This window comes from Gracilinanus agilis, chromosome 3 (genome assembly GCF_016433145.1).
Source record: "Gracilinanus agilis isolate LMUSP501 chromosome 3, AgileGrace, whole genome shotgun sequence".
NCBI lineage: Eukaryota > Metazoa > Chordata > Mammalia > Didelphimorphia > Didelphidae > Gracilinanus > Gracilinanus agilis.
Window position 1 is genome coordinate 621,597,293 of NC_058132.1, and position 13,048 is coordinate 621,610,340.

General features: G+C 38.1%; 1 protein-coding gene across 1 annotated transcript in view; it reads right to left on the reverse strand.

Annotated features, from left to right (window-relative positions):
* Positions 1-220: 220 nt before the first annotated feature.
* The window catches only part of WDFY1 (WD repeat and FYVE domain containing 1), a 60,186-nt gene continuing 47,358 nt past the window's right edge, over positions 221-13,048 (reverse strand). Inside the window, exons 9-12 of the mRNA XM_044667591.1 lie at positions 7,597-7,698; positions 4,891-5,021; positions 2,366-2,474; positions 221-302 (exon numbers count right to left, since the gene is read on the reverse strand). Coding sequence (XP_044523526.1) covers positions 243-302; positions 2,366-2,474; positions 4,891-5,021; positions 7,597-7,698 — 402 coding nt within the window. The 3' untranslated portion in view covers positions 221-242. The remainder of the gene's footprint in view (positions 303-2,365; positions 2,475-4,890; positions 5,022-7,596; positions 7,699-13,048) is intronic.

The window sequence follows — 13,048 nt, forward strand, 5'->3', positions numbered from 1 at the left end:
GTCCACTTTTCCAGGACTCACATTACAGATAATCCTTTATATTCACCCTACCAAGACATTCAGAGGCATGTCTGCATCAAGGCGGTTCCAGGAGTGACCTAGAGAACAAAAACTTTTTAAACTTTGTTTTTAAACGGTTACTGGATATTCAAGCCACCAGAAATTGTGGAGCTATTCAGAGGAAGGACTTCGTTTGGTACTTGTTGCTGTACATAAGGTGCATAAACAGCCCAGGTCCCAGGTCAGCGGGAGGAGAATCCAGTTGCAAGACTACAACCAACTACAGGAGTCATGTCCCATATCTGTAAGAGAAAAGGGAATGTGGGAGAAGGCAAAATTGGTCATCTATAGTAAATGGCAGCTCTGGAAAAATGAACATTTGCTAAAAGTGAAAAGTATATCAAGGAGGAAAAACTACATTCTCCTAGTTTCCTTTTTCATTTAAATAGTTTTAAGTCTATAATACTGAGCACATTTTAAGGCACAATTGAAAATCAGAACCAAAATTCATTTTAAAAGGGGAGAGATGGAAGGTACAATAAGAGATCAGACTGAAGATTTTCAGACAATGATTAAGCAGTCGTGGCTGACTTACAATTGACTATAGATTGTCTCAAAATAAATAATATGTTGTCTCAAAATAAAAAAAACAATAAAATCTTTCTCTACTTCGGATTCAATCTTACTATATCTCAGATCACATCCCTGAGGTAAATGGGTTCTTACCTATAGTATGACCTTGAGCTGTTTTCAAAAAGTATATTGATAACTATATTTCTATAAAATTGGCTTCTCTTGTAATTCTAGTATTTTATTTTATCCATTTGAAAACATTCTGCATAGGGAGCCATAGATTGCCATAGGAATTTGACATAAAAAATGGTGAAGAACCTGCTATTTCATTAACATAGGAATTCTTTCCACCAAAAAAAAAAAACAAAACGTTATGACATTTCTAAGCCTTAACAGATGCCCTTGATGAATAGCTATGGATAGAAAAAAAAAATGCACTGTCTACAAGCCAACCTTTTTGACCATGAGTCCATTGTAACCTTGGCTAGCCCAGTGCTCAGATGGCAGAAGACTCAAAGCCACTCCAGCTGGGTAGGGCCTTCCTGGATCTCTAACGATGCTAGGATTTGGTTCTACATTTATTTCCCTCCTCACCTCACCATCTCCAAATAAATGCTGGCATAAATCAAGAACCATGCCAAATACAATTATTTTACTCGCCACAAGCCCAGAGTCTTAAAGAAAAAACATTTGGTTATGCTCTACATTTAGAATGTAAATGTGTCTGTTAACAGATGCATAAGACATCCAGAAGAATATTAGAAGCTCAAGAAGAAAAATATTACATCAAGGGAAGAATAATGGAGATAAACACAAAACACATCAAAACTACAAGACCCGTGGCACATGTGAACCAGCCTGTGGTACATGTAAACCAGGCTATGCTGCACAATTGGGGAATAAGTCAAAGAAAGATGGCTGTTTTGGCATCAACCTTGAAGATGAACATATAAACACAGAACCCTTTGGCTAGACAGAGAAGGAAAGAGTAATGCAATAAGAAAGTTCAAAGAAATGCACTGGAAGTGGAAGAAACTTCACAGGGAATTAAATAAAGGGTGCTAAAAATCATAACTGTTGTGTGCCTCAACTTTTAAATGCATGTTGTATTGTTTACAGAAAATAGATGCCATATCCAAAACCATGCTGCCAACAAGAGGTGAAAAGCAAACTACTTTTAATTGTAATTTCATAAATTCTATGAAACAGTGCAAGCAGGACCAACAGAATAGTGTGGAAAATTAATATTGAATCATAACAATTTTCACGTGAAAACTTTTCTTAAAACTCAGGTTTCAAGGATCAACCAGCTTCCAAGTTAGAGCGGTTTACTCTTTTCACTAGGTCGGCTTTCGTTGGAGGCAGAGTAGAGACACACTCCTTGTTCATCTGTACTTAAGAACTCTCTTATATAAAGGAAGCCAGCAACCTCTGACCTCCATGAACAAGGCAGCCATGTTGAAATGGTCACATGGCAAGGACACTCTCCTTCCTGTGATAAGGTTGAGGTCTCTAAGTCCATCTCCTCAGGGACTATTTACCAATCAGAAATGTTTTGGGATGTCCATGGGAAGGCCTGAGTGATGAGGTCACAAGGGGAATGCACTGACCACAGGAACTCTCTTTTGCCCTGTTCATGCTTAGGATTATGGAGGGAGTCTACTGGCTAGTTTAGATGTTCTTGAATAATAAATAAATTAATTAATTTAAATTTAATAAATATTGCCGCTTGAGAATTCAATCATTACAATAGTTTCTCTAGATACTATCTAAAACAAATTTTAAAAGTTACCTTTACAACACGATCAGTCCCACAGGTCACCATTAGGCCCCTAGCAACATCCATAGACATGTGAGAAATGTTATGTTTTCCTTCATGAAAGGTTGCCAGAGAAGTGCGACTAGTAAAGAAAAAAACATTAGATTTAAAACTCATTTAACAAACTTAGTAAAAAAGGATAATTTGCAATAATAAAAATAAATCACCACAAACCCTGAATTGAAATGTGGTCAAATGAATTTAAGTATCCAAATTTAGTGTTTATAAATTTGGACACCTTTGAAAATTGTTTCATAAGCTCACAACTAAAAGTAAAAGGCTTCTATAAAAGATTAAAGAATTCTCACATATTTTATTTTTATTTCCTCACTGGGGGCCTGGAGTAAGAAGTAGATTAAAATCCTGCCTTAGACACTTATTAGCTTTTTGAACTTGAACAAATTCCTTAACCTCTCTTAGACTCAGCTTCCTTATCTGTAATGTAGGAATGATAATATTCATAGCTCTTACTACAAAAAGAATTGTGTATCATAGGAGATAATGCATATTAAATAATGTCTGCTCTTTAAAATGGTGTAAGAGTAAGAATGGGAGTCAACTGAATAAATCAAACCACCTCACACCATGTAAAGAAATTATCATGAGGCTGTGCCTTGATATGTTTATGAGGTGAGAATTAATCTTGATTGTGATTATCTTGATTTACTAGATGCGAACAAGGGCAGCAGGAAATTTGTTTACACTGATTTGATCACATGTCCTCTGAGGTCTATATAAACTGTCAGACTAGTCGGAATTAGAGATTTGAGCATCTCAGATATAGAGATGACTCAAACTGATGAACGAGGAAGAAAGCCACATCCAAGGAGGAATAGACTGGGGGAGTGGAGAGAGAGGGCCATGGCCTGTATTCCATCCCCTCCTGACCCTTAATTAACTTCAAGAGTTGGGGCTATTTCTTCAGCGCCCTAGCCACATCCCCCAAAATGGAAGGGCTGACAGCAGTGCCTGTAATGGGTAGATATGAAGATGGATAAACAGTTTAGCAAAAAGGCTAAACCAAAACCGAGAAAAATATTTAAAGAACTCCAACAGAAGGACTTCCCAGAGATATGATGTATCCCTTCACCATATATCCTTCCTAAGTTCGAGCCCTCTTGCCATGAACTCCCAGAATCACTGATGACCTGATAATTACTGTATGGTCCTAAGCTTTGAGACTGCAAAGGCTATGTCTTATTTACCTTTCCATTTCTGTCAGTTCCTGGTACAGTGATTTTCACATGGTAAGTATGTGGTAAATGTTTCTTGAGTGAATGAATTTTGAACCATAAGTAAAAGAAAAATCCGAAGTTACCAATATTATAACTTCATTATTTTAGGTAACAGGTTGATAAAACGGTCAAGTAATCCAGAAGATGGCTACCTCAATATTCAAAATGACACAAACCACAATTTGGCTAGAACTCTACAGTTAGAATACATTTTCTGGCCCCAAACTGTGAGAGAATCAAGGGCCAGTCATTTAAAAACAGACTTCAGGACTAGCTTTGCTTCTGTACAAGGAAGAGTTCTATAGAGCTTTCCAAACTACAAAATCAACACAAAGACAATAGAAGGAGAGAGTGAAATGACTTAGATTAGCCACAACCAACACATGGCTATTGAAGACTCCATTACCAGAGATCAGAAATGACTAGGTGGAGACAGACATGTGTGCTGGGTCATGAAGTTCAGAGGATCATAGTGAGATCTGAAAGGCACCCTAATGGTCCCTGAATCTAATCTCTCATTTAATAGATCAGGAAAGTGCTATTAAAGAGGTCATATCATTGGTCCAGAATCACAAAGTGACTGAAGCAGGATTCAAACCTCAGGTCTTGCTGACTCTCAGTCCAATAATATATTCCACTACAGCACCTAAACTGTCAAATCAAGGAGGTTCTGCTCACCCTAAGTGAAAATGGCCACATTCCTCTTTAGAAATAAGGAATGGAGATAACCAAAGAACATCAATAATGCATTTTGAAAGCTTTATAAGGGCAAAAAAGGGAGGCACAAAAGAGCCATATGCTATTACTTGAATCCATTTACATGAGTGTGCATGTAATTTAGTTTTTCTAAAGAAAATACTGTGTACTGTAGAATAGCTACTGAAATAGTCATCTTCCCCATTCTTCAAGTCTGGAGCTGTTCATAGTTGTTAATGACTGAATTTTTTTTTAAGTAAAAAAAATTTTTTTTTTTAAATAGACTTTTTGCAGGCAGCTATGGTTGACTCAGGGATAAGGAGCCAGGCCTGGAGACAGGAGATCCTGGGGTCAAATTTGGTATCAGACACTTCCTAAATGTTGCCCTGGGCAAATCACTTAACCCCAATTTCCCACTTCTTGTCGCTTTTCTTAGAACTGATACAAAGAAGGAAAAGAGTTTTAAAAAAAATTGACCTCCTGGCCTACTCTTCTGCATCTTAAGAATTTGCATGTTGCTCCCCACATTTTTATCTGAAAACAAAGCAAAGATGTGAAGCGCCTTACTCTTCATCTTTGATGGAGTCATAGCAAGAGTCGCACATGCGGACCTGGAACTCGAAGCCCATGACTGGGTACGTGGAACGCCTGGTGCTGCACTTTCCACATACTGCTTGCCCACACTTCCTACAGTGATGCTTCAAACATTATGAGAAAAAATAAAAGCTGACATTTTGTATTTTATACATGTACTTTCACATATATATTACATGAAGTCTAAGAATCAAATGTGCTTTAAACATTAGGACATTCCTAACCTGGAATGATCATTTGCAAATTGCCTTGTAATACCTGACTCCCAAGCATTTATTCTTTTTCTTCTGAATTACTTTTCTAGTAAGCAACAAGGAGATACTAGTGTTAAAATTAAGAAAGGATATGGGCAAGACCAATCCACAGACAAATGAAGATTTTTAGAAAGAATAATCCAATTAGAACACCCAAAAAGGAAAAATAAAACATCCTTAGAGAAAGATCTTGATGAAATATTCTCTGATTAAGATATTGGTGCCAAGAGTCATATGCTCTCAATTTTTAATCTTTCAAATTGACATGCAAATGCTGTATGCCTCACTTGACTCTAATCTCTTTGAGAATAGAGATTATTTTTACTGTTCTTTGTATTCCTGGTATCAACCACAGTACTTAAGAAATGTTTGTGGAGTGGGGCAGCTGGGTAGCTCAGAGGATTGAGAGCCAGGCCTAGAGACGGGAGGTCCTAGGTTCAAATCTGACCTCAGATACTTCCCAGCGGTGTGACCTTGGGCAAGTCACCTGACCCCCATTGTCCACCCTTACCACTCTTCCACCAAGGAGCCAATACACAGAAGTTAAGGGTTTAAAAAAAAAAAAAAGAAATGTTTGTTGATTGACTAATATCAAATTCAGGGTGTTGGGCTATAACAGCACACGGGTTCTCTTCAGTATGGTTATGTCTCTCTAGCTCTGGGTTTCTTAATCTTCTTCTATGTCCTGGAGCCTTTTAGTGGTCTGGTGAAACCCATGAACCCCTTCTAAGAGTAATAATTTAAATGTATAAAATAAAAAGCAAGATTACAAAGAAAAAAAATGAACAAAGATATGAGATTCAAGTAAACTCCACTGTCAATGTCTGGATTCTTTTTTTCCCCCTCAATCTTTACTTGCTGTCTCAGAATCAATACTAAATATTGGTTTCAAGAGAGAAGAGCAGAAAGGGCTAAGCAGTTCACATTAAGTGATTTGCCCAGGGTCACATAGTTAGGAAGTTATCTGAGGCCAAATTTGACCCAGGCCCTCCTATCTCCAGGCATGGCACTCTATCCAGTAAGCCACCTAGCTGCCCCAATGTATGAATTCCTTTTACAATGAGTGACTCTTCCCAGAACCACTTTAAATTTAGTGACTGGGCACCTCCACTCTCTATACATATTAGTTGTTAGCACAGAAATGCACAACTATATTTCTCTATTTTCAGTTAGAAATAGGAGTCACTTTGCCTATATTAAGTACAATGCACTGATCAAAAGCACTACTGGGCATGCTATAAGAATATAGACTAATTATGAAATGCTAAAGATACTCTCCTGGTGGATTAGCATGCTATGTATACATAAGTATTTCCTGAATTACCTGCTAATCTTAAAATATCATTTCACTCTAAAGAAGCCTTGTAAGTAACACCCAAAAGTAATTTACCAATTCACACAAACTTTGAACCAACTTGCCATGAAGGTATACTCGGTAATTAGAGTCAACATTCTATTCTACTCACCAGCAAAAATTCATACTCGCCCTGAGTGGCTATTTTCAAAGTTGCTGTAGAGATATTTTTGCAGAACTTTAGTATTACATGATTACCTAATTATAAGAATCTTCAAAAATGTTCATATGATGTATAAGCTATTTTGAATCCTGAATTTTAAACATAATTGGACATAAATTTATATATTAAGGATTATATTACAGATTTCATTTATATGGACAATTGAGTTATTCTTAAAGACCATCATACTATGGAAAAAGCAACAGATGTGGAAAAATAAGAACTAAAATCAAATCTGGCCTCCACTACCTATGTGGAGGTATAATCACATAAGTTCTCTGTAAAATGAGAGGGTTGGACTCAATGGCCTCTAAATCCCCTTAAAGCTCTATATCTATGATCTATTTTCTTATGAATATCTTCCCCAGAAAGATCCTCCACTTTACTCATACCTATGGCATCTGATTTTCTAAATAGTGTTGTTTTTAAAAAACAAGCAATTACGGTGTTTGATACTTTTCTTATTGCTAGATGGCCGCCTCATATATTATGAAAGGTAACAAATTCTTAAAGTACCCACTTAAATGTTTGTTGAACTGAACCAGTAGTTCATGGATGGATACTAAGTGGCAGAGACCATTAAAGATAAAGGAACTTACAGATGTAGGAAATAAAGTGATATTCGAGATCAGTGGTTCCCAAACTATTTTGGCCTACCACCCCCTTTCCAGAAAAAATATTACTTAGCCCCCTGGAAATTAATTTTTAAAAATTTTAATAGCAATTAATAGGAAAGATAAATGTACCTGTGGCCATCACTGCCCCCCTGGATCACTGCAGCACCTACCAGGGGGCAGTAGCGCCCACTTTGGGAATCACTACTATATACGATCACCAAAGTCACTAAGAAAAACAAGGCAACAAATAACAGTAAAAGCACTTGTAAAGATTTGAAGCTGGCCTCTTACCTGTCGTAAGCCCAACGTCTTTGTGTCCCACATCTGCTTTATGTTCCAAAAAAAGGGTTGTTCACATTTTTGACAAGAATCACTTTCTAACCACTGAGGAGCCTGGATAGGAAAAACAAACAAATGTTTCTAAATTTTTCTGCTTGATTGATCAATGAGAAATAAAACTGTTATAGATCTGTATAAATAAAGCAAGACGAAAATGCTAATTGTTTTACCTGTCCAATATCAGAGATTAAATTGTGATATTAAATATTAATGCCATTACTTTGGGAAAATGTATATTAATTCCCCTCTGAATAGCCCTATGATGTCCCCCCCAAAACCTACATCAGGTCAGGAAATGTTTATATTACCAGTGACTAGAAAAGACTATTCAAATGGATCTACGATCTCATCAACTTGAGAGTTTCCTTCAATATTAAAAATCAAAATCCACCCACGTCATCCCAATTGTGCAACTGTTATCTATATTCTTTCACTTTCTTCCAAGACTACAAGGCCTGAGATTCCTCCTTAGACTGCCCCCCCCCACATTGTTGAGTGCAACATTCCAACTGTTCACTGTTGTGAGGAAGATTAGTTAGTAATTAATTAAGTATTAAGGTTGGACCTAACAGGAAGGGCTGGAGCATTCCAAGATGGAATGAAGGAGGAGGAAGTGGGCTTGTGCTCTGAGAGAGACTCCATTAGTGGTTGGCACAAACTGTTGCTAGCCCTGGGAGATCTCAGACTTGCATCCCGATTTTCTGGGATCCTGAGTGGTGGAGGCTTCTAGCAAGTGGACAAGAACTACAGAGCTGCACCAAGTGGAGGAGGAGTTTGGGATCTGGTGGACAGCATCTCAAGCACACTCTCTCTACTTGGACCACCTTGGCTTTTGGCATCCTGTGATCATCTGTGGATTACCGTGAGAACCCTCAAAGCCACCCTCAGCCCTTTTAGCTGTGCTGGTCAAACCTGGCTGGAACCAGGTTTGATGCAGCCTCCCAGTGACTCCTGTACTGCTCCTTTGGGCCCTGCCTGCTTAGATCACTAAGATCAGAGAAGTCAAGTCCTCCCCTTGCCCTGTGGTTTTGTCATTTAGGTTTTAGTGTAGAATCCCCTATCCCACCTTTATTTAGTTGAACATAATTAAAACTGTTAAAACCTTTTACCTTGCCTGCTGGTTTCAAAGACTCTGGCCTAGTGGTGAGCTGGGTGACAGTTGGCCAACAGCCATTCTTGACAGTTAGCAGCAGCTTAGCTGTGTACTCTGGTCTCCCAATCCTGGTCCTGTCTCTCCTTCAACCCAGTGTGTGTGTACCCACAACTATTAGGTTATATTTTAACATCCCTGGTGCCCCATATTTTTACACCATCTAGCATCCCTCATCCTTGCCATTACTCTTCCATTCCTCATTTAGTGTATGTGGCAGCCTGCTCACCTCCACCACAAGCCTCTCTGCTGCCCCCTGTGGGATACTCATTTTTAATTCTTCAGAAACAGTTCTATTCCTGTCCCAATGCCAAACTGTAGTATCAGTGGGCCTAACTCAGTGTGCATCTGTACTGCCGGTCCCAGATACATATACTAATGAACAAATTCTATAGGACGCCCATCCAAGGAGCATGTTGAAATCTGGGTAAGGGACAGTCTTCAACCACTTCCCTGTGTGCCTAGGCTACAAACTTCTCTGGGTGACTGTGGATTTCTTCCAAAAAGCTCTGCAATGCTCCAGGGCTTGAGCCAGTCCATACAATGTCATCCATGAGCAGAAACACTTGAAGAATTTGTGACCCACAGGGAATCCCTCTGTGACCTAAACTCTACTTGAATTACAAACCATATTTTTTCCTATTCTCTAATTTTGTATTAATTTATGTCATTGCTTCAATTAGTTGATAATAATTAATAGTAATAAGTGAAATAAAAAGATAATTATAGTTAAATGAGAAGACAGTGCCCAAATAAATAGCAAGAGTTGATTTTTACCTTTTTTTAAATTTTATTTAACTAATTAATTTGGAATATTTTGCCATGGTTACAAGATTCATGTTCTTTTCCTTCCCTCTTCTACTCCCCTCCCATAGTCAATGTGCAATTCCACTGTTAAACCCTTAAATCTATATTACTAAATCACAAAGCTAGAAGTGTCTGAATCCTCATTTGAACCCAGATCCTCCCAATTCCAAGCTAGGAGCTAGCTGCCCTAGAGAGTTGATTTTTAATTTCTATTCTGAAAGAAACAGAAATTGTCATTCTTTAGGGCACTTAGTCATTTCATATTTCAATGTTCATGATGAATATAAGAAAGCTACCAAGATGGTATTATTAGGAGCTCACTATGATATGAATGTTAAAAAAGTACTAGAAACATACTTAAAATGACCTAAGAGAACCAATAAGAAAAACATAGATAAAAAAAATAAATGATCTGAGATCTTTAAGAAAAGGCAGCAGGGGGCAGCTGGGTGGTTCCGTGGATTGAGAGCCAGACCTAGAGATGGGAGGTCCTAGGTTCAAATCTGATCTCAGACACTTCCTAGCTGGGCAAGTCACTTGACCCCCATTGCCTAGCCCTTACCACTCTTCTGCCTTGGAACCAATACACAAGAATTAATTCCAAGAAGCAGTAAACTTGTTTCCTTTAACACCTGGAAATAATAGTGAGTATTAAACTGACAGCTCTTTTGAATTTTTATTATGTAAAATTAACATAGAAATATGACTCATAGTTGGCACATGTGCATTACAGTAGGATAAAATTCCTATCCCTTATGTGTCTGGACATCAGAACCCATGACTCAGACTGTCCAATTGATAGCAGAGTAGGTATAACCTTGTGGGTGAGAGAAGAGCCAGGACAAGCAGGGAAGTCCTCTGGCCATTTTGGGGGCTTGTGAAAGGAGCTCTCTAGAAGCTATCCAGGTGCTTATCTATGTAGGCTATATTTGGCAAGCTACAGGCTGGCCTTAATTAGTCTAGCTAGACCACGTGGGTAGCTGGACCCACTTGTGAAATGGACCAGGGCCCATGGGGAATCTAGGATCTGATGAAGCATGTGGCTAGAGACTTTGAGTTAGGCTGGTATACTTTTCTTCTTTCACCATTTCTTTCTCTTTACTAATAAATACTTATAATTAAGTATAAGGTCACCAAGACTAATTTTTATTCATAACATAATTTCTCTAGAGACAGTCATTTCTTTACTATATATATATATCATGTCATACAGTGTAACGCACGTTGTCCTCTAAGATCAGCCACCCAAAGGTTCTTCATCAAATATCTGATCATAAAGTATCACTGTCTAATACATGTATAACCCAGATTGAATGGCTTGCCAGCTCTGAGAGGAGGGAGGGAAACAATTCAAATTCTATAACTTTGGAAAATTTATGCAGAAATTTATTACATGTAATTGGTAAAAAATGTTAATTGCTTTTAAAAATTAAAAAATAAAAATTAAGTACCACTGTCTTTTCTATAACCTACCTCCTGTTCCTATTCCTACTCTCAACAACAACAAAAAAACAGTGCTCAATTCTCCTGCATGAGTCCTCCTGATTAAAATGTTTCTTTTCAAGAGCATTAATTGTCTCTAATTAAAGGATGAGGGCAGTTAGGAAGCAGAGTGAACAGAGCATCAGGCCTGGAATAGAGAATATCTGGGTTCAAATCTGGTCTCAGTTACTTCCTAGCTATGTGACCCTGAGCAAAAATGTTAAATAAAATATAATACTGGGAAAACAACCTTCTGAGCCAAAAACTGACCTTTATTGTGAAATTAGTTAATCATGGAGTAAGGATCAAAGACATGCCCAGTGCTGGTCTAAGATGTAATCCCCTCCCCTCAAATTTGCCAATTTGCTTTATTACCTTATACAAAAGCATCAAGTTCCCCCAAAAGAGGGGAGTGGTCAGCTGCACTGTTTCTTCAGAAGAGGAAAACTAAGGTTCCCCCTTTTAAAAAGTTTCTTCCTCTCAGAAGGTTAGGTTGTTTCCTTAGCTTCTTATGAAAGGGGAAATCATGTCGTCCCCCCCTGTCCCAATATAGTAACGGCCAAGGTTATTCCATCATTTTCAGAGCCAAAAGGGAACCACTGTCTTAAGAAGTCTGGATATACTCCAAGACACTAAAACCACATGCCAACTCTCCTTGACAATGGTGTTTTTGCAAAGCACTTCAAGGGATTCTAATTTGTTACTTTACTCACAATATGATTATTGATTACTGATTCTCAAACATGATTATTCCATCAATTAATAATTGGGATGATTCCTTACAATTTTCCAATACTGGTTACCTAATAATTACATGCAGAGAATATATAGCTATATTATTATATAAAACTGAAACTGCTTAATAAGATTACCTTTTACACATGTCACTTAACTCTGATTCTCAACTCATCACTTTTCTTAGAACTAATAATAAGACAGAAGGTGATCTGTGAATTAAGTATCTGGGGACTGTCAACCCAGGCCAATCCTGGAAGCCTCACATAAGTGGTCACAGAGAGGTGTCTTCAAGATTCCTGACTGGTAGTAGTCAAGGGATGTGACCTATGGGGCCTGAAGTGAAACCCTGGCCAATCAAAAAATCTTAAGGGAGGCAAATCCTCCTGATGAGCTTAAGCCTGGTGGCAGCTAGGTGGCTGCGTGGATGTAAAGCCAGGCCTAGAAATCGAAGGTCAAACCCTTCCTAACTATGTGACCCTGGACAAGTCACTTAATTCCCATTGTCTAGCTCTTGCCGCTCTTCTACATTTGAACCAATACACAGAATTGATTCTAAGATGGAAGGTCAAGGTTGTTTTTTTAAAAAGCTAGTGCGTGAAGTGGGCTGTCTGTCTGCCATTTTGGGGGGCTTATGAAAGGAGTTCTTTTGCAGCTGTTCCAGCACTTATAGCAGGGGAGCAGACTCCAGGAATCCAGGATTCCTACGACTTGCAACCTCTACCCAAGACTTTAAGAAAGGCTGGAAATCATATTTCTCTCTTTCTCTCTTTTTACTAATACTTATAAAATCAGTATTAAGTCTCCAAGATTAATTTTCATTTATAACAGTAAGGATAAAAAAAAAAAAAAGATGGCAAGGTGGCAAATTTTCTTTCAAATCAGTAGATCAAATGAGCCCTAAGCATTTCCAGGTAAAATAAAAAGCAAAACAAGTAACGGAATCCTCTGTCTAGGCTGGCCCCACAAATGATACAGAAATTCTTCATGATGGTCAGACACTTGTTATTCAGATTGCTCACCTTTCCCATACATTTTTAGCCAAGTGTTTAAGGTGGGGGGGGGGGGAGAGATCAACAATAGATAAGAACCAAAGAAGGAGGTAATTGAGTCCGAAGTCAATTCTTTTACAAGATGATTCTGTTCAATTTGCTCACTCTCAATTCTGGTTTGTAACTCACTTTCTCGTTCCTAAGACATGAACGATTAGTTTATACAGAACATGGCACA